The sequence below is a fragment of the Gopherus evgoodei genome, chromosome 3 (assembly GCF_007399415.2).
Source record: "Gopherus evgoodei ecotype Sinaloan lineage chromosome 3, rGopEvg1_v1.p, whole genome shotgun sequence".
In the NCBI taxonomy this organism is placed as follows: Eukaryota; Metazoa; Chordata; order Testudines; family Testudinidae; genus Gopherus; species Gopherus evgoodei.
In genome coordinates this window covers 146700282-146723030 of record NC_044324.1, presented here as the reverse complement: position 1 = coordinate 146723030, position 22749 = coordinate 146700282, and the positions used below count along the sequence as shown (strand labels likewise).

Here is a 22749-nt window from a genome sequence, read left to right as displayed (position 1 = left end):
GCGGATGAAACGGGAGACCCGCACACACGACCGATTGGTCTAGCCACCACCAGAGGGAATCCAACACCCCCTGGGGGATGGTGACAACAGTGCCCAGCGAATGTCTGGTCGGCCGGTACTGTGCGATAAGCCAAGATTGGAGGGGCCTCATGTGGAGCCGCGCATAACCTGTCACGAATGTGCAGGCCGCCATGTGGCCTAAGAGGGTTAGGCATGTCCTTATAGAGGTCAGGGGGGCCGCCTGCAAGCGTTGAATAATGGCCGACAGTGACTGGAACCTGGGCAACGGCAGAAGGGCCCTGGCCAAGGTGGAGTCCAGAACGGCCCCGATGAACTCTGTCCTCTGCGTGGGGAGCAGAGTGGACTTGTCCACGTTGATAATGAGGCCCAAGGTAGTAAAGAGGCTGCTGATCCTGCGGACGTGGTTGCGGACCTGCAGCTCCGATGTGCCTCGGATCAGCCAGTCGTCGAGGTAAGGGAACACGTGAATGCGATTGCGCCGAAGATATGCAACGACGGCAGCCATGCATTTGGTGAATACCCTCGGGGCCGTAGAGAGGCCAAACGGGAGGACCGCGAATTGGTAGTGATGGCGGTCGACCACGAACCGAAGGAAACGCCTGTGATGTGGTAATATGGCGATATGAAAGTAAGCGTCCTGCATGTCGAGGGCGGCGTACCAGTCTCCAGGATCCAGGGATGGGATAATGGTCCCCAGGGATACCATGCGGAACTTCAACTTCACCAGATGTTTGTTGAGTTCCCACAGGTGGAGGATAGGTCTGAGGCCTCCCTTGGCCTTGGGGATGAGGAAGTAGCAGCAATAAAACCCCTTGCCCTTCTCGTTCTCTGGAACCTCTGTGGCCCCTTTGTCGATAAGCATCTGCACCTCCTGGCGGAGGACTTGCTCGTGAGAGGGGTCCCTGAAGAGGGATGAGGGTGGGGGGCGGGAGGGAGGGAAAGACGTAAACTGCAGACGGTATCCCATCTGCACAGTGTGTAAGACCCAATCGGTTGGATGTTATTTGGGTCCACGCCTGGAGGAAAAACGAAAGGCGGTTGGAAAACAGGGGGGGAAGGATCCGTGGGGGAAACTGGTACTGTGCCCTCGGGCGCACCTTCAAAACGAAGGTTTGGGTCCAGGCGGGGCTTTGGAGGAGCTCTGATTCTGCCCCCCTTGGTTCCCCGACTATCTGCGCCTGCCATTTCTGCTGCGGCGCCTATTGAGGTCCTGGCGCTGACGGAGCTGAGGGAACGGCTGGCGCTGCTGCTGTTGCTGCGGCCGGAAGGGTCTGCATTGTGTCCCGGGTGTATGCATCCCGGGGGAGTGCATGATGTCCCGATTGTCCTTCAGACTTTTTAGTCTGGGGTCTGTCTTCTCCGAGAACAGGCCCTGGCCTTCGAACGGGAGGTCCTGGATGGTATATTGGAGCTCCGGTGGAAGGCCAGAAACCTGAAGCCAGGAGATGCGGCGCATTGTAACCCCTGAGGCGAGGGTACGAGCGGCCGAGTCTGCTGCGTCCACGGAGGCCTGCAACGAGGTTCTTGCGACCTTCTTGCCCTCGTCAAGAATTGCCGCAAATTCTTGACACGCCTCCTGTGGCAACAGCTCCTTAAACTTATCCGCTGCCACCCAAGAGTTAAAGGCTTAGCGGCTAAGGAGGGCTTGCTGGTTGGAAACACTGAGCTGAAGGGCCCCCGCCGAATAGACCTTGCGGCCGAGGAGGTCCATACGCCTGGCCTCCTTGGATTTGGGAGCTGGGGCTTCTTGTCCATGACGCTCCCTCTCGTTCACCGACTGCACTACGAGGGAGCAGGGTGTCAGGTGAATATGGAGGTACTCATAGCCCTTGGAGGGGGCCATGTACTTCCGCTCCACGCCTTGCGCTGCAGGGGGGGTTGGAGGCCGGCGATTGCCAGATCGTATTGGCGTTGGCCTGGATAGTCCGAATAAAGGGCAGGGTGACCCTGCTGGGAGCATCTGAGGAGAGGATGCTCACCACGGGATCTTTGATCTCGGAGACCTCCTCCGCTTGTAGGTTTAAGTTCTGCGCTACGCGCCTGAGGAGGTCCTGGTGTGCCCTGAGGTCGAGTGGGGGAGGGCTGGTGGAAGAAGTGCCTGCCACAGCCTCATCGGGAGAAGACGATGAGGAGACCCCTGGCAAGAGAGTGTCCGTAGGGGGGTCTGTCTGAGCCTGCGCCTCTGACTCCGGAGGGAGCTCAGGGTCCTGCTGTTTGGACCTGTCCTCCACGTCCAGAGAGGGAGGGGGGCGAGACAACGATGCCTCCAGCGCCCTGTGTTCCGTCGTCGCAGGCCTAGGAGGAAGCTGCTGGGGGCCCTGGGCTTGGTGGTTCGCCCAGGGCGTCCAGAATCCCCACTGCTGCGGTCCCTGGTCCTGTTGAGGAGGGTCTTGAAAAGGGCCGTGTGCCTGTCTGTGTCCAGTGCATAAACACTGTCCGCCTGTGACGATACAGACGGCTGTCTGGAGGGCCATGGAGGAGCTGAACGTGGCTGGTAGCCATCCCTTTGTCCTGATGCCGAAGATGTTCTCGGTGCTGGGGACCGGTACTGGGAGTCATACTGGTGCCGGGATCAGGACCGGGGCCAGTCTTGGACTCGGTGCCGGGAGCGGGACCCGTACCTGCCGCCGACTCGGTGCCAGGATCGGAACCGGGACCTGCCGCCGACACTGTGCCGGGAGGTCGACCGGGGAGTTGATTGACGGTGGGAACGGCTCCTAGAGTCCCGGTATCGGTGACTTGAACCAGACCGGGACTGTTTGGAGGATGACCGGTGCCGCGAGTGCAACCGGTACCGCCGAGGGGAGCGGTGCCGGGACCGTCCACGGTGACAGGACCTGGACAGCGAACGTGAGTCCCGAGATGGCGCTCTCATCGTCGGCTTGCCTCTGGACACAACCCACACCGGAGGTACCGGGGGTGGAGGCTGAGCTGGCTCTGTCAGAGCGATTAGGTCCCGTGCCGAGGCAAAAGTCTCCGGCATCGATGGGACCAATAGCTCAACCCCAGATCTTATGGGGGAGCTAGGCGGGACTGGACTCGACGGACCCTCCGGGCCCAGAGTCGACGGAATCCCTGTCGGTGGTGCCGTGGCCGAGATAGGTGCCGGGCGCTCCACTCGAGTCTGCCTGGATGGAGTTGCAGACTTCGAGGGCCTTGCTTCGGGACCCGGTGCCGGGGAAGTACGGTGCCGGGGAGTCTTTCCGGTGCCGGTGTAGAGGCAATGGTCTGTGAAGCTGCCGGGTTGAGTGCCGCTTCCATAAGGAGAGTCCTCAATCTCTGGTCTCTCTCCTTCTTTGTTCTAGGCTTAAAAGCCTTACAAATGCGGCACTTCTCCGAGATATGCGATTCCCCCAGGCACTTTAGGCACGCGTCGTGGGGATCGCTGGTCAGCATCGGCTTCTTACAGGCCATGCATTGTTTGAAGCCCGGTGAACCAGGCATGGGCCCGGTGCCGGGAAGGGCTACGGCCCAAACCAGCTAACAAATATTTACAACTATTTACAAAATACTACTCAACTAACTATACTTAACAACTATTTACTACTAACTACAACTATGAACTGTACAACGAAGGAGAGCTAGGGACGTGGAAGGCAGCCAAGCTGTGTTCCACAGTTCCAACGACCCACACGGTGGTAAGAAGGAACTGAGGAGTGGGTGGGCCGGCAGGGGTATATATCAAGCGCCATGGCGGCGCCACTCTAGGGGGCGACCTGCCGGCCCACTGGAGTTGCTAGGGTAAAAAGTTTCCGACAAACGTGCACGCGCGGCGCACACACCTAACTGGAATGGATATGAGCAATCCACTCGATGAAGAAGGACCCGTTTCCACCTGGTGGGGGTTTGGCCGCCACCGATTGTCAGAGCCTACTAAATGAGAGCACAGGTGTCTTCGGGGGCCTACCTGGCTCACATCCTTATCCAGGACATCTGTAGAGCCACAACGTGGTCCTCTGTTCACACGTTTACCACTCATGCCATCACTCAGCAGGTCAGATATGACACTCCAGGGGTATTGCTTTGGAGTCACCTAATATGGAATTGATGTGAGCAAGCACTCAAAGAAGAGTTTCCAGCAAGAAGGAACTGAGGGTGCGAGGAGTTGGAGGCATCCCTTATACTGCGCCATGGGCGCCACTCCAGAAGGCGCCAGGGCCAGTCCCTACGGATACTGCCAAGGGAAAAACTTCCAGCACTGGTGCATGAGACGAGCACACACACCGAGTATGGAATAGACATGAGCAAGCATTGGAAGAAGAAAGTGTCTGCTGTTCATATTCATCTAACTGGAACTGTCTGTTTAGAGCGATGATCATAAAAGCCAAAACTTAACTGACAGTCACTGCAGAACAGTAAATTATAAACTCCTGATTGGGTGAAGAGGCTCTTGTACTGTATTTAGCAAAGCACTGCATCTGAGGAGCGCTTATTTCCTGAAATCAAACCAGCTGAGCACAGACAAGAGTGAGGCATGTGTTTAAAAACAGCATGATTTATGGTAATAAATCAATTACAAATTTTACTAACATATCTCTAAAGAGCAGTTTGTTAAATTAGTCCTTTGCCTGTCCAATGCAGCATTTCATCTGTCTGCTTCCTGAAAAACCCACCGTGCTAATCTGCAGAAACATACGTACATGTTTGTTCTCACAAGGTCAGCGTATAGAAGTGCAGAAGGAATCTATCAGCCACAAATTCACCTTTTTAGAATGAACCAACATTTATTCTTTACACATGACATGATGTAGTTCAACATAGATTTCACCATCTTTTTATAACTTGAGAAATTTTCATCTTCGAATAATCCAATCTGTGTAAAGAGAGATGTTTAAAAGTATTGATTACTTATCAAAACTAATGTACAGACAAATTCTCCAGTTCAGATTCTGATCTGCATTGAAGTCAGGAGGATTACTCTGGAGTTATGTTGGTGTAAATGAGTTCAGAATCTGGCTCATACACCTTGATCTTGCTTCCATTAATATCAGTAACATAACTACCAGTGACTTCAGTGGAAGCAGGATCACTGAAGTCACTGGAAGTTGTGTTACTGATATCAGTGGAAGCAAGATCAAGATGTATGAGCCAGATTCTGAACTCATTTACACCAACGTAACTCCAGAGTAATCCTACTGACTTCAATGCAGTTACTTTGGAGATGTGCCAATACAAGCAAGATCAGAATCTGGCCTTCTTTTTCCATCTATCAGCAAGGGGGGGGAAGATATGCCAGTTACTAGCACCTAGAAAAGGCCCAACTATAGATTTTGAGTGGGGAAAATTAAAGATTCCAGCCATTAAAGATTAACTTTCATAGGGAAAAATAAGACATTTTAGGACCTGATTTTCATTTGTACTAAAGCCCTTTGATGCCACTGTGGCAATGTACATGCGCCTTGTATTGTAAAGGGACCTGAGTGTGAACGAGAATCGAGCTTTTCAGTCTCTTGCTCTATGTAGTTTCTATTTACAAAAATAATCTCTAAGTGACTAAGTGTGGGATTCTCCAAATGAATTCAGAGCTAACTCACTTTGAATGGGATTTTCCAAAACACCTAAGACTTAAATACAAAATCATACGGCAAAGTGTATACTAACTATAAAAGTAGGTCAGATTTTATTGCATATTTTATGTCAGTGATATATTTTAAACTGAGTTTTGACAAGGATACCACTACCAATAGCTTAATATTTATTGTTTAAGGAGTCATATATGCATTTTTTTCAGTATACTTAAAAGTCAGATGAAGGTTAATATTGTAAGGCAATATTTAAATACCAACTGATTACAAACAATATATTTAGAAGGGGGGGTCTCTTTATAACACAGGTCATTGTTTTTGACAGATACCAGACTTAGAAAGCAGGACTTTCTCCTCAATGTTTCATAAAAGTTAATAATTAAATACATAGCTCTGAGCTAGGTTAGTGCCTACCTCAGAGATTATTAAAAACATTCATAAACAGTGAATTTATTCAAAATTAAATATTTATTTAGAGACTAAACTTGTAGATTATCTACCGCTTACATTCAGATCAGAGGACTAAGCACAGTAATTTGATGAAAAAATTGTCATGTAACAGTTTCTCCAACATGATGTTTTTGCTTAAAAAGTAGTAATTGGGTGAAAAAACACAGCAGCTATTTCAAAAGGCCTTTTCTTCATTATCAGGGAGCAAAGGTATTGCAACCACAGTTTTAATATACAGGCACCCAAAGACTTACTTGCAACTAACATATTAAAGTCAGTAGCTCTTTTCATCCGCAAAGTGGTATATAAGCAACAAGTAAGTTTCAGAATACACACCAGTGAGGTAGGAAGTAGTATCCCAATTTTACAGCTACAGACAGTGAGTCAGAGAGATAATATGGTTTGCCCAAAGCCAGAGAAGACCCATCAGAGCTGGGAGTATTCCAGGCTTTCAGTTCTGTTCTCAGTCACACTGTTTAATTCTTTAGGATAATATAGCATTACTGGGATTGTTTCAGACCACCACATTACTTTGGTAGTTACAATAACAAAAATTATCAAAATAGCCTTAGTGATACAACCTTCTTTCTGATATAGCAAGATTGCTATATGAGCATGGGGTCTGGTGTTCTCCCAAATACAGGAGGCATCCATATACTGAGGAGGAGAATAGATCCCATGTTGTTTCTTACCCATTAAGTATTACCCATTACTAATGGGGCATTCTTTCAGTCTATTTCCATGTCTTCTGACTTGCTGATACACACACCATTTAAAGACCAGAAGCAAAATTCTGCATTATTTCACCAGTCGATGGGGTGCTTCAGTGCAAATGTTTGTCCCAAGATTATTAAGGTGTGAGCCAGTTCTCAAAATCTCCACCATCGAAAAGAAAACCCAGTGATCTCTACATCTCATGCAACATCTAGCCCATTTGGGCACAGAAATGCACAATTATAATTCTGAGATCTGTATAGGATCTCTGTACTACCCCCTTGACAAATGGCATAATACAAAACTACTTTGCCAAAAATTAACAAAGAATCAGACAAAAATGTGGTGGGGTTTTTCTTTTTGTCAGCAAGTGATGCTACAAAGCGAACAGCCTCCAAAGCCCACTGAGAGGTTCTGTCAATCGATGCAAACTACAAGATTCTAAGTCGAGATCTGTTCTGTTTCTGGAGAAGAAACTGGGAAGAGCAAGGCAGAGGCTTGCCCCTGCCATCCCACAAACAGTTATTCCAAATCATATCCCAGGATGGGCCCTAGCCACTTCTCAACCTCAACCACTGGCAAGTTTTTCCTCAGTGCATAATCTTGCACCTGCAAAGAAACAAGAAAAAGATTTTAACACATTGATGAGTAAGTCTCCATGAGTCAGTGTTTCCAAAATAGTCAGAAAACAGCTTGTTTCAACTATTTAATCAGTTTATTTGTAGCTCAACTATATCATGGAATCCAAATTACCTGATCCTTACATATTTTACCAACAGCAAAGTATTTGGATTTGGGGTTGGAGAAGTAGAGACCTGAAACTGCGGAGGCAGGTGTCATTGCTAGTGATTCAGTTAACTGAATACCTGAAAATAAAAACAACATTTTGTTTAGTAACTGATGGTAACACGCCTAAGTTCTGGAGATGTCTTGTTTGGCAAACTGAAAATTCTGTGACAGCATTAGGCAAATTCAAAAATGCAGGTTTTTAATGAACTAAAACAGGGAAATTAATAATAGTTCAATATTCCTTGTATTATTTATTTTTATTAAATAAAATTTATTTTCCTCAGGCACTACATTTTCAGTTTTCAACATGCTGCATATTTTTGTATCAGCAATGCAGGTCTGCAGTGTAGAAATTGTTAGGGATAAACTAGATATTTTGGCATCTGGGAAGGAAGCATTAGGGGTTTTTGGAACCTAGGAAGGTAGTTTGGGATTAGCAGTGAGACAGCTGACATTTAAAACAGCAACAGAAGAGGAACAGGGCAGTTCATACTTTCTAAGAGGTCTAAGAGGTTTAAGGATCTCTGCAGACTGAGGAACACATCACTACATTGATCTACACTCTGTTCATCTTTGGAAGTTTGCTTGTGGCCACAAGGACATTAGAAATATTTTTTTAAATGTGAACTAGATTCTGCTACAAAATTCACTAACAAACAGGAAAAATACCAAGATGACATTGTTCCATAAAAAACCTCCCTGGCTGCAGCAAAGGAACAGGTGTCTGTGTGTGTGGGGGGGGGGGAGTGAGAGAGACAGAGATTCCAACTGTAATTGTTTTGATTTTTGTTTTTATGCAGCTCTGCACTGGATACTTTGTCACAGAGTTTTATTTCCTTATTCAGGTCAAAAGGGAAATAAAAAAAAGTTTGCAGGTACCTGTTGCCTCCTCGATGTTTGCAAGTTTCCACATGGTGAGTTTTTCAGTGTGGTCAGGCTGGCTCGGGTACCCAGGAGCTGGACGGATTCCATCATATCTGATCCTGCGCAAGTCTGAAATATCCAACTGTTCATTGTTGCAGTAAGCCCAGAATTCTTTTCGGACCCTTTCATGGAGCTCCTCTGCAAATGCCTAGGAACAAAGTGTAGGTATTTTAATTTAAAGAGACTGCCAACAACAGCAATTTAGTCCAGGCCAAAATGACATGGTCAGATTTCATTTACTTCTTTGTAGGGACTCTCACCATGGGTAAATAAGCATCATACAAGCAAACTGAAACACACACAAGGCACTTCTTTCACCCATTCTGGTTTTTTTTGGTGGGTGCTTGACAAGCATATATACTGGAGGTAGGAAAAAGGAGGCTGGTAACCAGGTGATGATACAGTGCCAAGCTGCAGAGAAGATGTTTAGACCTTGCCTACACTATACCATTTGCCCTGGTTCCAGCCATGACAGATGAGCCAGTGGTGTAGCTGCACCATCACAAACTTCTAGTACAGACACACAAATTTGCTACTTGTGTCAGAAGAGCTTAGCTCTGTTTGAAACTGGAGAAGTTTGACTGATGCAAATTCCAGCTTTCCTTGTTTACACTATAAGCTTGCACCAGAATTTGGCACATGACTGGAATCAGGACAAACACACATTGTAGAGAAGATCTTAGACACAGTGGGTCAGATTCTTCCTTTGGATATACTTATGTGGTTACCATTAAAGCCAATGGAATCCCTGTGTTTGTATCCAAGGATAGAACTATTAGGTCATTTTAGGGTCCAAAAAATTATCTGAGGGAGTTAGAGATATGTTTTAAAAAGAGGCCCAGTTTACAACCTGTTTAAAGTTACTTGCTTTTTTGAGACTTGACCCTGAAACTCTCGTGATGGAAAAAAGTCTCGAAAGCTGCACTGAGTCTCAGATTCCCCTGTTGCTCATGCTGACTATTCTCTCTTTGCTCAAGACACATTCAGTGGCAAGTAATTTAATTTCAGATTCAATAAGTAGGATGCACCGTGTCACACAACACCCGCTTTTATCTAAGAAGGTGAAGAAGTGACTGTCAAATGAGACCAATGGAGAGTTCGAGGAAAGTATAAGCGGCCATGCAATCTGTAAAAAAATTTGTTACCTCTGCTATACGATCTCCCAGTGCTTTCACCATTATGCTGTTGTAGTCATCACACTGTTTCTCGTATTCCTTGCATAGCTTGTCTACCCCAAAGCAGGCCACAGCAAACAGGCCTAAATAGTCACGAACACCAGAATCCAAGGGGGCTATAAAATCAGAGAGGCAGTAATATGGGTCTGCGCAGTTGGAGTCTTTTTCAGCCTAAAATAATAAACAAAAAAGTTGCATCAAATAAGAGAACTTGCATTTTTTTTTAAAAAAAGCTCATTAGAATATCAAGGTTGGAAGGGACCTCAGGAGGTCATCTAGTCCAACCCCCTGCTCAAAGCAAGACCAATCCCCAGACAGATTTTTGCCCCAGATCCCTAAGTGGCCCCCTCAAAGATTGAACTTACAACCCTTGGTTTAGCAGGCCAATGCTCAAACCACTGACCTATCCCTCCCCCCCCCCCATTATTGGGCAGGCCTAGAAATGGGTCCATCTACTTTCCCTCAACAGGTGAGAAATTGTTATTTTTAAATCACAAGGATTTCTAGATACAAGATATTCTTGTAAATAGCAGAAGGCAAGTATATGCCAGTCCTAGATGTATGATGCCTTCCATCTTTTCAAAGTGAAGTTTATGTTAAGGCCCAGGATAAGCATATTAGATGATAGACCAATGGGATTAGCATGTAAAGAGACACTCATATTGAAATCCAATCAGTAAAACAAAGAGCCGAAAGTAACTGTGTACAACACCCAACCCGTGAGACCCAGAACTAATTTTGCAACCAGGTTTTCACATTTTTAAAAAACAAACATTTTTCTCTCCCCTGTTGCTGATTGAAAGAGCTACACAAACAGAGGAAACTGTCTGACCGAACAAGAGGATTAGTATAACAGGCTATAATAAAACTGCTGTCAAAGGCATAAAATAAAGCAGGGGGAAAAAAATCTCTCAGTTCTAGTAATCTTAAGGTTTCCTTGTAACAGCAGCAGTAAAAAAAATTTCAGATGGAAGTGTGGTCTGTAAACTGACACTATCCCTCTAACAATGCTCTGACCTTAGATAAAATCCTGCAGCATGGTCACAGAATCCACACCTGTACACAAAACTGTGCTCCAGAAATTCAGTTTACATATTTTTTTAAATTCTGTTTCTAAAGATTGTAAAGATAACTCTGAAAATATGAACTAAGCATAAATTGAACCAACATTATTTTCCCAGGATAGCTTGAAACAATAATTCTGAGAAATCCAAATTTCTCCATTCACGTGAATGGGTTGTTAATGCAAACCTAAAGATGATCATTAAAAATGTCAATAATTAACTAACTATTTTGCTTCTAATCTGTTAGCAGAAATGGCTGTGTTTATTCTCAACTGTTTCCCCAGGTGAGAATTAAACAAAAATAAAGACAGCAGATAACTGCAGGACAGACATTATTAATGCTTATACTTAATTCAAAAATCTCATTTTTAGTATAAATTGAGCTACCACAGAATTTCAAGTCTGATGGAGGATCTTGGTGCAAAATTTAGGTTGGGTACACAGGGTCTTGATTATGAAGTTATGCAGCATGATAGATGCACAATGGTGCTAAAATATTAGAAGAAAAAGAATCTGAAAAAATGAAATCTAAGGAGTGTTCTGTAATACACTGTTTCACCATTACCAGATCTTATGTTATTAATTAATAATTTTTGAAAAAGGCAGACAGGACGAGGAGATGACTCTTCCTTTGTAGATTGCTCTCACAGATTATAGCTAACTTCATTTTCAGCATGAACTTTAATATAATCCCTTTATTCCATCTTCAAAAGCCAACACAAAGAACTTTATACTGTGTCAGCAAATACTCCATATTCCTACCTGTTGCCTTAAGCCATAAAATTTAGCTATTGGTTCTGCAGACTGCAATGCCTCTTCTGTTATATATAAATGAATATCATCTTGAACACTCTGCGCTGGCCAGAACCCAACCAGGCCGCTGGCTTGCAACTTCTTTTTGCTAATCAAAGTTTTTAGTAGGGTCTGAGCATCATTATAAACTCTTTTGGCTTCTTCTCCTAACGAAAAAAAAAAGAGAGACATTATAACTTTAACCAACTTTCCAGCTTCTACCTCCCCTCTTTTTAAATAAATACACTTTCTGGATAATCCTGCTATTTCCTCAATCATCTTTCTTATTGGTTACTGCTGTAGCATTTTAGCTGTTGCTAACAGAGGTGTTAGTGCTGTGATGGTTATGCAGTTGTAACAGTACACCTGTTGCACAAATACTTCAGCCAGCAGAATTCTAGTACAATAAAAAAGGTGGAGAAGAATAAGTGATGTGGACAGACTGTACATGAAAGTACCTAAAATACCGCAGAAATCATTAGATTGTGGTTGGGACCCCCTTACACTTAAACACCTCACAGACTCTGCACTGTAATCCACTACTGGTAACCATTCCATACTGCTTTAAAAGAACGAGCCCCAGTGTCTTGCTTATCCAAACACACAAGACCACATAAACCATCCTCACTTTGATAGTATCCATTCCTTAGCTCACTTAACTCTGCTAGTGTGTATTAAATACTTCATATTTACACCAAATTATCTGGCTATCCAATATAGTCAGAACCCTTTGTGGATATAAAATTTATAGCCGCATCCAATCTGTGATCCGCAAACATGGTCCACAACTATCCGCAGCTATAAAGCTGCTATCTGCAGATTTGCAGGGCTCTAAATACAGTATAGTAGAAAGAACACTAATTTTTAGAGGTTTGGATACACTTGCAGCTTTATTACATATGTTCCAATGGTCTTTTAAAAAGAACTTTCAGGATTACGCATATCTGTGATTCTATGATGGGACCCAGGGCTTCTAGTGATGTTGTCCAACAATGAATATAAACATATCAAGCCCTCTATAATTTTTTTCCATCATCAAAATATTTTCGTTTGTTTTTATATACAAGTGAACTCTTTACAGTTGGGGCCTAAATAATTCCCCACTTACTTTTCATTATTAATCTTTTGTACCAACATTTTATTACACACTTTCTGATTCAATTGAAGTTTCTCATGTGTATTTGTGAACAATCAGAATATATATTTTAAATAACTGGTCTGTCTGCCTTGCCTTCATACAAGAAATGCTATTTCAATACTCACCCACTGCTTTATCATTAAAAATTTTAGGAAATCCTCGGTTGGGATATTTGCCCCGAAGTTGCCAGACATCAAAAAAAGGCTTCCAGTCAATGTATTCCACCAGCCTCTCCAGGTTATAATCTTCAAAAACTCGAGTACCAAAGAATTTAGGTTTAACTGTAGAAGTTTAAAGTAGTTTGTCATTTGGGAATTACCACATATTGCTGAATCTTTCACATACAGTAGAACCTCAGAGTTATGAACACCAGAGTTACGGGCTGACCAGTTAACCACACACCTCATTTGGAACTGGAAATAAGCAATCAGACAGCAGCAGAGACAAAAAATAAAAAATAAATACAATACTGTGTTCAACATAAACTACTAAAAAAAGGTAAAGCAGCATTTTTCTTCTGCATAGTGAAGTTTCACAGCCGTATTAAGTCAATGTTCAGTTGGTAAACTTTTCAAAGAACAACTGTAACATTTTGTTCAGAGTTGCAAACATTTCAGAGTTACGAACAATCTCCATTCCTGAGAGGTTCATAACTCGGAGGTCCTACTGTACACAACACAGCAAGGAAACAAACCATCACTACCATTTATAACTTAGTTTTCTTGTTCCCTGATGTTTTTGAACTCTCATCAGCATCTGTGTGCCACACGAAGTATTTAAAGTTGTCATCCTTCAGAAGACTGTCACAATAAACTGAAGTAAATCTAACTACCATATCATTATTATTTGGCCTAAACAATCATCTAGGCCACTACACTGACCTAGAAGATTATCAGGCCTTAGTCTTGACATATGAAATTTAAAGTTCCTTCATTAGTTCATCCAAGTCAATACTGATTGGTACATAATTGTGTTGGACTCATGAAGTTACAGTATTTTGTTGATCATAGGGCTTAGAATATGTCAGAACTGGGCAGATGCATAGACTACCTTCCAGTAAATGCGTTTTATAACGATGCTTTATATCAGGACGGGCAAACTTTTTGGCCTGAGGGCTGCATTGGGTTTCTGAAATTGTATGGTGGGCTGGTTAGCGGAGGCTGTGCCTCCTCAAACAGCCAGGTGTGACCTGGTCTCCGCCCCCTATCCGACCTCCCACTGCTTCTTGCGCCTCCTGACGGCTCCCCAGGACTTCTGCCCCATCCATCCTCCCCCGTTCTCTGACGGACCCCCGAGGACCCTACCCCACCCCACCCACCCCACCTGCTCTCTGTCCCCCGCCTGCTCCCGGACCTCCCACCCCATCCAACCCCCACCCTCCTTCCTGACTGCCCTCCCAGGACTCCTGCCCCGTCGAGCCACCCCTTCTCCCTGACCGCCCCTGGACAGTCCGCCCCAACTGCCCCATCCAACCCCTCCTCTCCTTCCTGACTGCTCACCCAGGACCCCTGCTCCCATTCAACTCCCCCCGTTTGCCTCCCTCAGACTGCCCCGACCCCTATCCACACCCCTGGCCCCTGACCACCCCCCGAACTTCCCTGCCCTCTATCCAACTTCCCCCCCCAGCTCCCTACCCCCTTACCACGCTGCCTGGAGCACTGGTGGCTGGCGCGGCTGCACAAAGCACAGAGCACAGGGTCAGGCCCCAGCTCTGCAGCTGCACTGCCCCAGGAGCTCGCTGCCCAAAGCATTGCACCGGTGGTGCAGTGAGCTTAGGCTGTGGGGGAGGAGAAACAGCAGGGGAGGGTCCGGGGGCAAGCTTCCCAGGCCAGGAGCTTATGGGCCGGACAGAATGGTACTGCAGGCCGGATGTGGCCATGGCCTGTAGTTTGCCCACCTCTGCTTTATATCCAACTCTTCTACTCAGAGACAGCCCAGTTCACCAGCATTGTGTGCTGTGAAGTTCCACATAAAACCTAGTCGGGAAGCTGCAGGAGCTTTTGCAACTTCGGTACATTCACTAGGATGGGGGCGGTGAGGGTGCATGCAGTGGTGGGTCCTTGTTATGATGTAGCTAGTGGTCCAGCATTTGCATCTTCCCACCTTTTCTGCTACCTTAGGAGGGACCTTTATAAAGATTAGTTACTAGAAACTGAGTGCTGCATTTTGGCCCTGTGAAAGTAGGCACTAGTGAGTGCACACCTAGAGAAGCTGTGGAATCTCCGTCATTGAAGGTTTTTAAGAACAGGTCAGACAAACAGTGGTCAAGAATGGTCTAGTTATTACTTAGTCCTGCCTTGAGTGTAGGGGACTGGACTAGATGACATATTGAGGCACCTTCCAGTCCTACATTTCTATGATTTGATTATATGTACTATAATGGATCTTTGGTTTTAAAACGATGTATAACACTCACTTTTTGGCAATGTATAAAAGTTGCAAAGTTTCACAAGCTGGAAATCAGAAGGAACAAAAATAAATGTAATGGAGCCAAACATCTGCAAGCACGGGGATGAGAACACTTCATTTTAGGCCACTGATCTCCCATTTGTGCAACAACAATCCCTTCAAATTCAACAGATACTGTGACAGGGTCAGGCCAGATGGCTACAGGAGAGTGATAGAAGGCAGATACATTAGCCCGAGGTTAAATAGGTCCCCTTTCCCTGGGTAAGGTAACAGGGAAGGTTCCAGAACAATCAGGAACTTTCTGGAAACAATTAAGGCAGACAGGCTGATTAGAACACCTGCCAATCAAGAAGCTGCTAGAATCAATTAAGGCAGGCTAATCAGGGCACCTGGGTTTAAAAAGGGAGCTCACTTCAGTTTGTGGTGCGCGTGTGAGAAGCTGGGAGCAAGAGGTGCAAGGAGCTGAGAGAGAGAGAGAGAGAGAGAGAGAGAGAGAGAGAGAGAAGGTGTGCTGCTGGAGGACTGAGGCATACAAGCGTTATCAGACGCAAGGAGGAAGGTCCTGTGGTGAGGATAAAGAAGGTGTTTGGAGGTGGCCATTGGGAAGTAGCCCAAGGAGTTGTAGCTGTCATACAGCTGTTACAGGAGGCACTATAGACAGCTGCGATCCACAGGGCCCTGGGCTGGAACCCGGAGTAGAGGGTGGGCCCAGGTTCCCCCCAAACCTCCCCACTCCTGATCAGACACAGGAGGAGTTGACTCATACAATAAAGCGCAGGACCTACCAAGGTAGAGGAAGAACTTTGTCACAATACCAATTTATTTTCAAGTCATGCTGCTCCCTCTGACAGGAGACCACACAGCTATATCCAGTGAGGTTATCAAGTATTAAGTGTTCAATTAAAAAAAAAGTAAACTGACCGGGTTTATAGTCTGACAGCCAGTCATTATGGAAACCTTTTCTCCTAGCTTGCTCCAATGATAAATATCTTCTTTCCTGTATGGAAATAAAAGATACATTTATATAACCTCTCAGCTTTGAATGGCCTTGTTACAGTCTGAAATGATTTTGTTGATGATACATTTGAGGACAGCTTTAATTTCATCATCTAGCAAGTATCTTGGTAAGACTAATATAAAATGTACTTTACAATGAGCTAGTCAATTTACTGTACTATTCTTAATGGACAGACATTTCTAGTTGGTTTAGTCTATAAGATTATCAAGCATTAATCTTCCCACATAAATTTAAGTTCCTTTTATTAGTTTAAAAAAAATGAGTACAAATGCAGAGGAAGGTGCTGCATTTTACCTCTGTCTAACTTTGCTCAGGGCAAGTCTAGATGACAGCCATAAAAATCACAAGCATTTCCCGATACATAGGATGAAATTCTGGCCCAGTGAAGTCAATACAAATTTTGCCATTGACTTCAATGGGGTCAGGAATTCACCTCTGATCTACACCACTGTTCACAGAGTTGCTGCACCAGTGGTAGTGCAATTATGGGAAACTTTAGCAAGATGTTCCCAGCAGAGGACCCTAAGTTTTGGAGTCAACTTCACTTGCAAAGAGGCCAAAGTTAGAGCTGGTTGACCTTCAAGCATGCTTCTTTGTCTGTCTTGTCAGACAGAGGACCTAGGAGGTGTCTTCAGTACATTCCATAGTCTCATCTCTCATATTCAGTCTGTCTCCAAATGAATTTTTTCTCCCTACCAACATTTCTAAAACTCAACCTTGGCTTTCTTCCAGACAGCTAAAACTCTTGTCCAGACCTTCATCTCAATTACCGTGCAGGTCCCTAATCTTGGACACCACTGCAGTGTAAATAATAAACAATGACAATCAGGCCTTTCCTGAGTGAGTGGTGAGAGTTGGGTAGAGTTTCCTTTGTGGGCTGGACAATTCCATTTCATGTTGCCTTTTGTAAATTAATGATTTGTACTATATGTTTTAAATTGATGGAAATATGCCCAAAGATCATTAATATATGGAATTTGTTTTACAAGCAAAATGATAAAATGACCAATCATTTTAGAAGGGAAAGAATTTAAATCAATACACAATGCAGTTTTTTTTTTACCTTGAGAGACTCATAGTGATCCTGTCTAATGTCTTCATACTCCTCTATTATTTCTTCAAAGAAATCATCTTTCAGGTTTTCATCTAGCAGCTGAGAGCACTGAGAAAGCAAAAGGGAGTTTTAGCAGTAGGAAAGCTGCTGCGGCATGGACAAGTTTGAACTTCAAAGTGAGTCATCAGCTTTTCGTGCTGCAGCTTCTGTGGGTTTTGTGACCAACATAGCAATTTCCTAAAATATCCTTGGGAGGCCTTACTGAATTATGTTTTGGTACATTTGGGGTCCAGTATATTACATTAATGGTTTATGTATTATTGTGGGCCAGGGTTGTACATAACATCTCTCTGGGAGGAAACAGGATGTGAACCCTGGAAAGTGTTATGAACTTCAAAGGACTATACTGAATGATGTGCCAGACAAGAATGGACTTTTGGGACAAACAGTGTCAAGTGGTTTGCCTGGGAAATCTCTATGGAGAGGTGAATACAAATTACCCACCTCCATTTATGCAAAACCCCAGTTGTTGGAAGCTAGACTCTGAAGAGGGGACCACTGTCTGCTTACTACCTGCTCCTGGAGTCTCAAGATCAAAGGCTCAAGCTGTATTAAGGAAAGACTGACCTATTCATGGGTGTGCTGGGTGTTATGAACTTGTAACCACAGAAAACCCCCTTTATGAGGTTTGAAGGCCTGACTCTCTGCCAGAACCCTTCTTGGAGTTGGGTGATCTCTGGGGTAAGCTTATTAGCATGTCTGTAGATTCTTTTGTTGTTTTAATGTTTTCCCCGTAATGCTTTCACATTAAGAATAAATGTTTGCTTGGAAAGAGCTGTGTGATAACTTGTGACTGCTGGCAATGACAGTCAGGAAGGAAGGGAGACATGGGTGTGTGATCAGAAGTGATGGGTATGGAGCTTGGAGCCTAGAGCACGTGATTTGGTGGAGCTCGGAAAAGGAACACAGGTGCAGTATCCCTGAACTGTGACAGTTTTTATCTAGCTCAGGGTGATAATGAAGTTCCCAGTCCCATCACTAAATTACCAGTGAGCTAGTAAATCATATTGTAGATGAGAGACTAACATATTAAAGCAATACTTCAAACTAGCACTGACCGGTGCAGCCAGGCTATACCTTCTAGCCCCGCCATCCATTGTCAGCTCTCTGGCCTTTCAGAGAGTGCCGAAAGAAACAATTCCCATAAAGGCACAGAGTCTGATGCACTCTGCCTCCCTCTCCTTTGAAGTCAAGACTTCCTCAGATGGGACCAATCCTACTCGTGGTTTGTTCCCCACCATCTGAACCCCTCTTGTTCCTGACCCAGAAGAGCTGTTGGAATCTATCTGCAGATGGAAGGAGGGGAAGGCATGCAACTTCCCGCAGCTCCCGTTGGTTGGGAACGGCGAACCACGGCCACAGGGAGCTGAGGGGCTCCATGCCTGCAGACGTTCCAGGTAAACAAAACGACAATGTATAAGATAATCAATTCAATGATTCTGTAGAGTTTAAAATCATCAAATTTTGGTGTAGACCCGTTTATAAGCTGACCCCTGCTCTTTGATGCGTCACTTCTTTACCAATAATAATTGGCTTATGAACGAGTACATATGGTAATTCCAGATGTGTCCTCACCTACCAGCAGCCACCTCTCTATTATAAAGTCAAAATAAAGCCCAAGACATTGGTTGATGCCCAGATAGCAACCATCCTAGGAATTAGCTAAATGTTGTCATTAGTTAATGGCTAGTTTAAGGGAAAGGAACCAATTGAAAATGACCAATACTTCATACATAAAGAATGAACTGAACCACACCTACCCGCCCAGTCACTATGGGGAGGTGGCAAAGGGTGCTGTCACCCACTCTGTCTTCACCGCCAGACGAGAAGGGCAGCATCTGGCACAGAGTGACAGCCACCCAGCACTGCACAGAGAAGAAAAAGAGCTGCTGAGACCCAATCCTTTACCTCCCCATTGAGGAAAGATGCCTGCAAAGAAACTGGAGGATGCACAACATAAATTTCCTGGGGAGCGTACAGGGAGAGAAGGCACAGTATCCATGTAGGGAGAGGACAGAGGCACTGTGTGATAGCGCGTTCATCCCACACCAGCCATGAAGTGGTTATGGGCCTCAGAAGGGTCCGATTAACCATACAGGCCATCGCTGGGGGCGGGAGTGGGGTGGTGGGGAGAGTCGCGGCATCAGTGAAAACTGTTAATTGAAGATGAAGTCTAGCTAAGCAGGAGCAGGCTGGGCTTGTATAAAGCCAGAGAGCTGAGAACAGAAAAGGGCTTGAGGGAGAGGGTCTGCACTCACTCTCTGGACATAGGAAAAGCCCTGGTAGCTTGTCCTTGATGGAAGGGGTTTACCCAGAGGAGTTGTGGGGAAGAAACCCCATGGAAGGCAGAGTAGGAAGAAACAGAGGGAAAGAGCAGTGAGTATTGAAACTGCGTAGACTTTGGCTGCTACTGACTGGGTCCCTGGGCTGCAGCATGGATTAGAAGGTGGGTCCAGCTTCCCCTACCAACCTCTGGGGAAGTGGCACAGACTGGGAATTGGCACAGAGCACTGCCTGGGACAGTGCACAGACAGCTGGTCTGGAGGGACTCTGATACCACAGAAGGGGAAGACTATACACGGACCTTGCCAGGAGTCATGGAAAGGGACTGCTGTGAAGTACAGGAGGAGAGACCACTGCTGAGACAGAGTGACTGACACAAGTGGGCGCCAGACCAGATGAGAAGTGATCCCCAGATCCAGCCACAAGGGGATGCCCCAGAAGTTAATGAATCTCACCTTATATAGGGTCAATTTGCTGGAGGTAGGAAGAACCGAAATAAGTGGGTGTTATAAAGCATGTTTTGACTGTATCTACTGGAGTTAGGATGTGGCTCCTTGAGTTCTTTACATGATTAGGACATGTTCTTTTTTTGTCCATATTACCAAAAAAAGACAGTGCATTACAATGGCATGAGAGTTCAGCCTGTCTGAGGAACGTGCTGAGAGGAGGAGACTGCTAACGGACTCTAAACAGGCACAGAAACCAGGCCAAGGCTCAGCCTGAGGATTCCACATTCTTTTCTAAAAGCTATTTTCCTGTTCTGAGGAACAGCACATACCCCATAACTCCCTCAGTGGGTAGTTTGAATGCACCAGCATCTGTCTTAGCCCCACATGGCTATCTTCTATAACAGTTACAGATCAGAAGACAATGAATCTGTTAACTAGCCTCACCCAGTTCAATAGCTTGTCACTGCAAAATGCCTTGAATTATAATCAAGGTCTCAAATTATTCATTATGCCGCTGTAGTGGTGGAAACTGGCACTTAAACACAATGGGCTAGCCAAAGATAGTAATTGAGAAGCAGTCAGCTAGATTAAATCAGGAAATTGTAAGAACATCTCGAGTGAGCAAACTGCAGTTAGAAGATCGGGGTCTGTGTTAACTTTTTTCAGTTCTTGGCTGCAACCCCCAACTCAGGCAATTCAACTTTATCCTAAAAAAACTTTTTTCACAGTGCTGCTCAGATTTTGTCCATAACAAGCATTTTCTTCCCACAGAACGGGCTGGGAGGCTGATGCACAGAAACCCTATGTCTCATCGGATCTGATTTAGTCCAGGGACATACACAAAGGCATTGCAGAGGCACAGGGTTTATCTTTCATGCCAGCAGCTGCTTCCCCTGGGAATGTCCCACCTGAGGGTGTTTCAGAAGAGGGAATCCAGTAAGAAAATGCAGACTCCCATTAGCATTAACTCCAGTGGGGAAATCTCTGTGGGAATGCAGGTCAGAGGCAGGAGAAATGACACCATAGAGCACAGCTGTCGTCTGTCTCTGCCAGCATTTGGCAGATCCCCCTCCCAAATGTAGATCCTCAGGCCGGGAGGATATGGAAGAAAAATGATGAAGTGAAGGCAACACTCCTTTTTTCTCCACATCCTCAAGGTTATCATCTCCTTTACCCCTGGAGGGGATTATTAGGTCCTTTGAGCAACTGTCTTCTCTACTATCAGTCATTTTCAATGGCAGTACAAAGTCTTTACTTTCCTTTAAAATTTAAAGCATGTTGTCTTTAATGAAAGAACATTTTAGGAAAAAATCACCACTTAAAACGATCTCATCTTCTAGAGTTCATGTTAAAACTAAAATCCTCAAAGCTTCTTCAAACTTCTGGCTTACTGAAAAACCAGAGACGATAAAGTTAACATATACTTTGCTTTTAGACATCTGGTGTGGAGTATCAAAGTGATATTTTTATGGAGTCAAGGGGGCATATCTATAAGATACAGTACTGCAGGTGTCTCCCAAAAAGAAAATTATTCAATGTGAAGAATCAAAGTTTGAAAAAAGCATAAGTCAACCCCAGGATAATATATTTACAAGCAAAAGCATGTAATTTGAGATGTCTATTATTCATATCGCAAACTACATGATAACATAAGAACGGCCATACTCAGTCAGACCAATGGTTCACCTAACCCAGTAGCCTGTCTTCTAACAGTGGACAGTGCCAGATGGTTCAGAGGGAATGAACAGAACAGAGTAATTTATCAAATGATCCATCCCGTCTTTCAGACATAGATTCTAGCAGTCAGAAGCTTAGGCCACGTCCAGACTAGGAATTAAAATTGATTTTAGATACGCAACTTCAGCTACGAGAATAACGTAGCTGAAGTCGAATTTCTAAAATCGAGGTACTCACCAGTCTGGACGGCGCCGCATCGATGTCCGCGGCTCTCCGTGTCGATTCCGGAACTCTGTTCGGATTGATGGAGTTCCGGAATCGATGTAAGCGCGCTCGGGGATCGATACACCGCGTCCAGACTAGACGCGATATATCGATCCCCGAGCAATCGATTTTAACCCGCCGATGCCGCGGGTTAGTCTGGATAAGGGCTTAGACACCCACTCACTGCTTTTTCCCTCTGTTTCTTCCTGCTCTGCCTTCCACGGGTTTTCTTCCCCACAGCTCCTCTAGGTAAACCACTTCCTTCATGGACAGACTCCCAGGGCTTTTTCTGTGTCCAGAATGGCGTTGTAACCCTGACCACCCTGGCTAATAGTCACTGATGGACCTATCTTCCATGAACTTATCTAATTCTTGTTTTAACCAATTATACTTTTGGCCCTCACAGCATCCCCTCCCGATGAGTTCCGCAGGTTGATTGCGTTGTGTAAATACTTCCTTATGTTAGTTTTAAAAGTGCTGCCTATTAATTTCATTGGGTGACCTCTGGTTGGTGTGTTATGTGAAGGGGTAAATAATAATTCCCTATTCACTTTCTCCACAAAATTCACGATTGTATAGACCTCTATCATATCCCCCGTGCTCCAGTCATCTCTTCTCCAAGCTGAACAATGCCGGTCTTTTTAATCACTCCTTATACAGAAGCTGTTCCATACCGCTAACCATTTCTGTTGCCCCTCTCTGTACTTATTCCAGTTCTCTGAGATGGAGTCACTAAAACAGCATATAGTATTCCAGGTATGGGCATACCATGGACTTGTATAGTGGCATTATGATATTTTTCTGTTCTTAAAATATTTAATTTTGTCCATGACTGCTTTAAGCATTCAAAAGCAGCATAACAACACCATACATATCTGATACAGAGACAGTGTGGGGGAGTTGCAGATATTTATTTTTCATCACATTTGCATTTCCTTTCCGT

General features: G+C 44.9%; 1 protein-coding gene across 2 annotated transcripts in view; it reads right to left on the bottom strand.

The window, feature by feature from the left end:
* Nucleotides 1-5699: 5699 nt before the first annotated feature.
* MTR (5-methyltetrahydrofolate-homocysteine methyltransferase) overlaps nucleotides 5700-22749 on the bottom strand; it is an 82267-nt gene continuing 65217 nt past the window's right edge. For both annotated transcript variants that reach the window (XM_030556964.1, XM_030556965.1), the window contains 8 exons: nucleotides 17083-17181; nucleotides 15923-15998; nucleotides 12718-12873; nucleotides 11425-11621; nucleotides 9569-9769; nucleotides 8379-8571; nucleotides 7464-7576; nucleotides 5700-7319 (listed from right to left, as the gene is read on the bottom strand). In XM_030556964.1, coding sequence (XP_030412824.1) covers nucleotides 7233-7319; nucleotides 7464-7576; nucleotides 8379-8571; nucleotides 9569-9769; nucleotides 11425-11621; nucleotides 12718-12873; nucleotides 15923-15998; nucleotides 17083-17181 — 1122 coding nt within the window. In that variant the 3' untranslated portion in view covers nucleotides 5700-7232. The remainder of the gene's footprint in view (nucleotides 7320-7463; nucleotides 7577-8378; nucleotides 8572-9568; nucleotides 9770-11424; nucleotides 11622-12717; nucleotides 12874-15922; nucleotides 15999-17082; nucleotides 17182-22749) is intronic.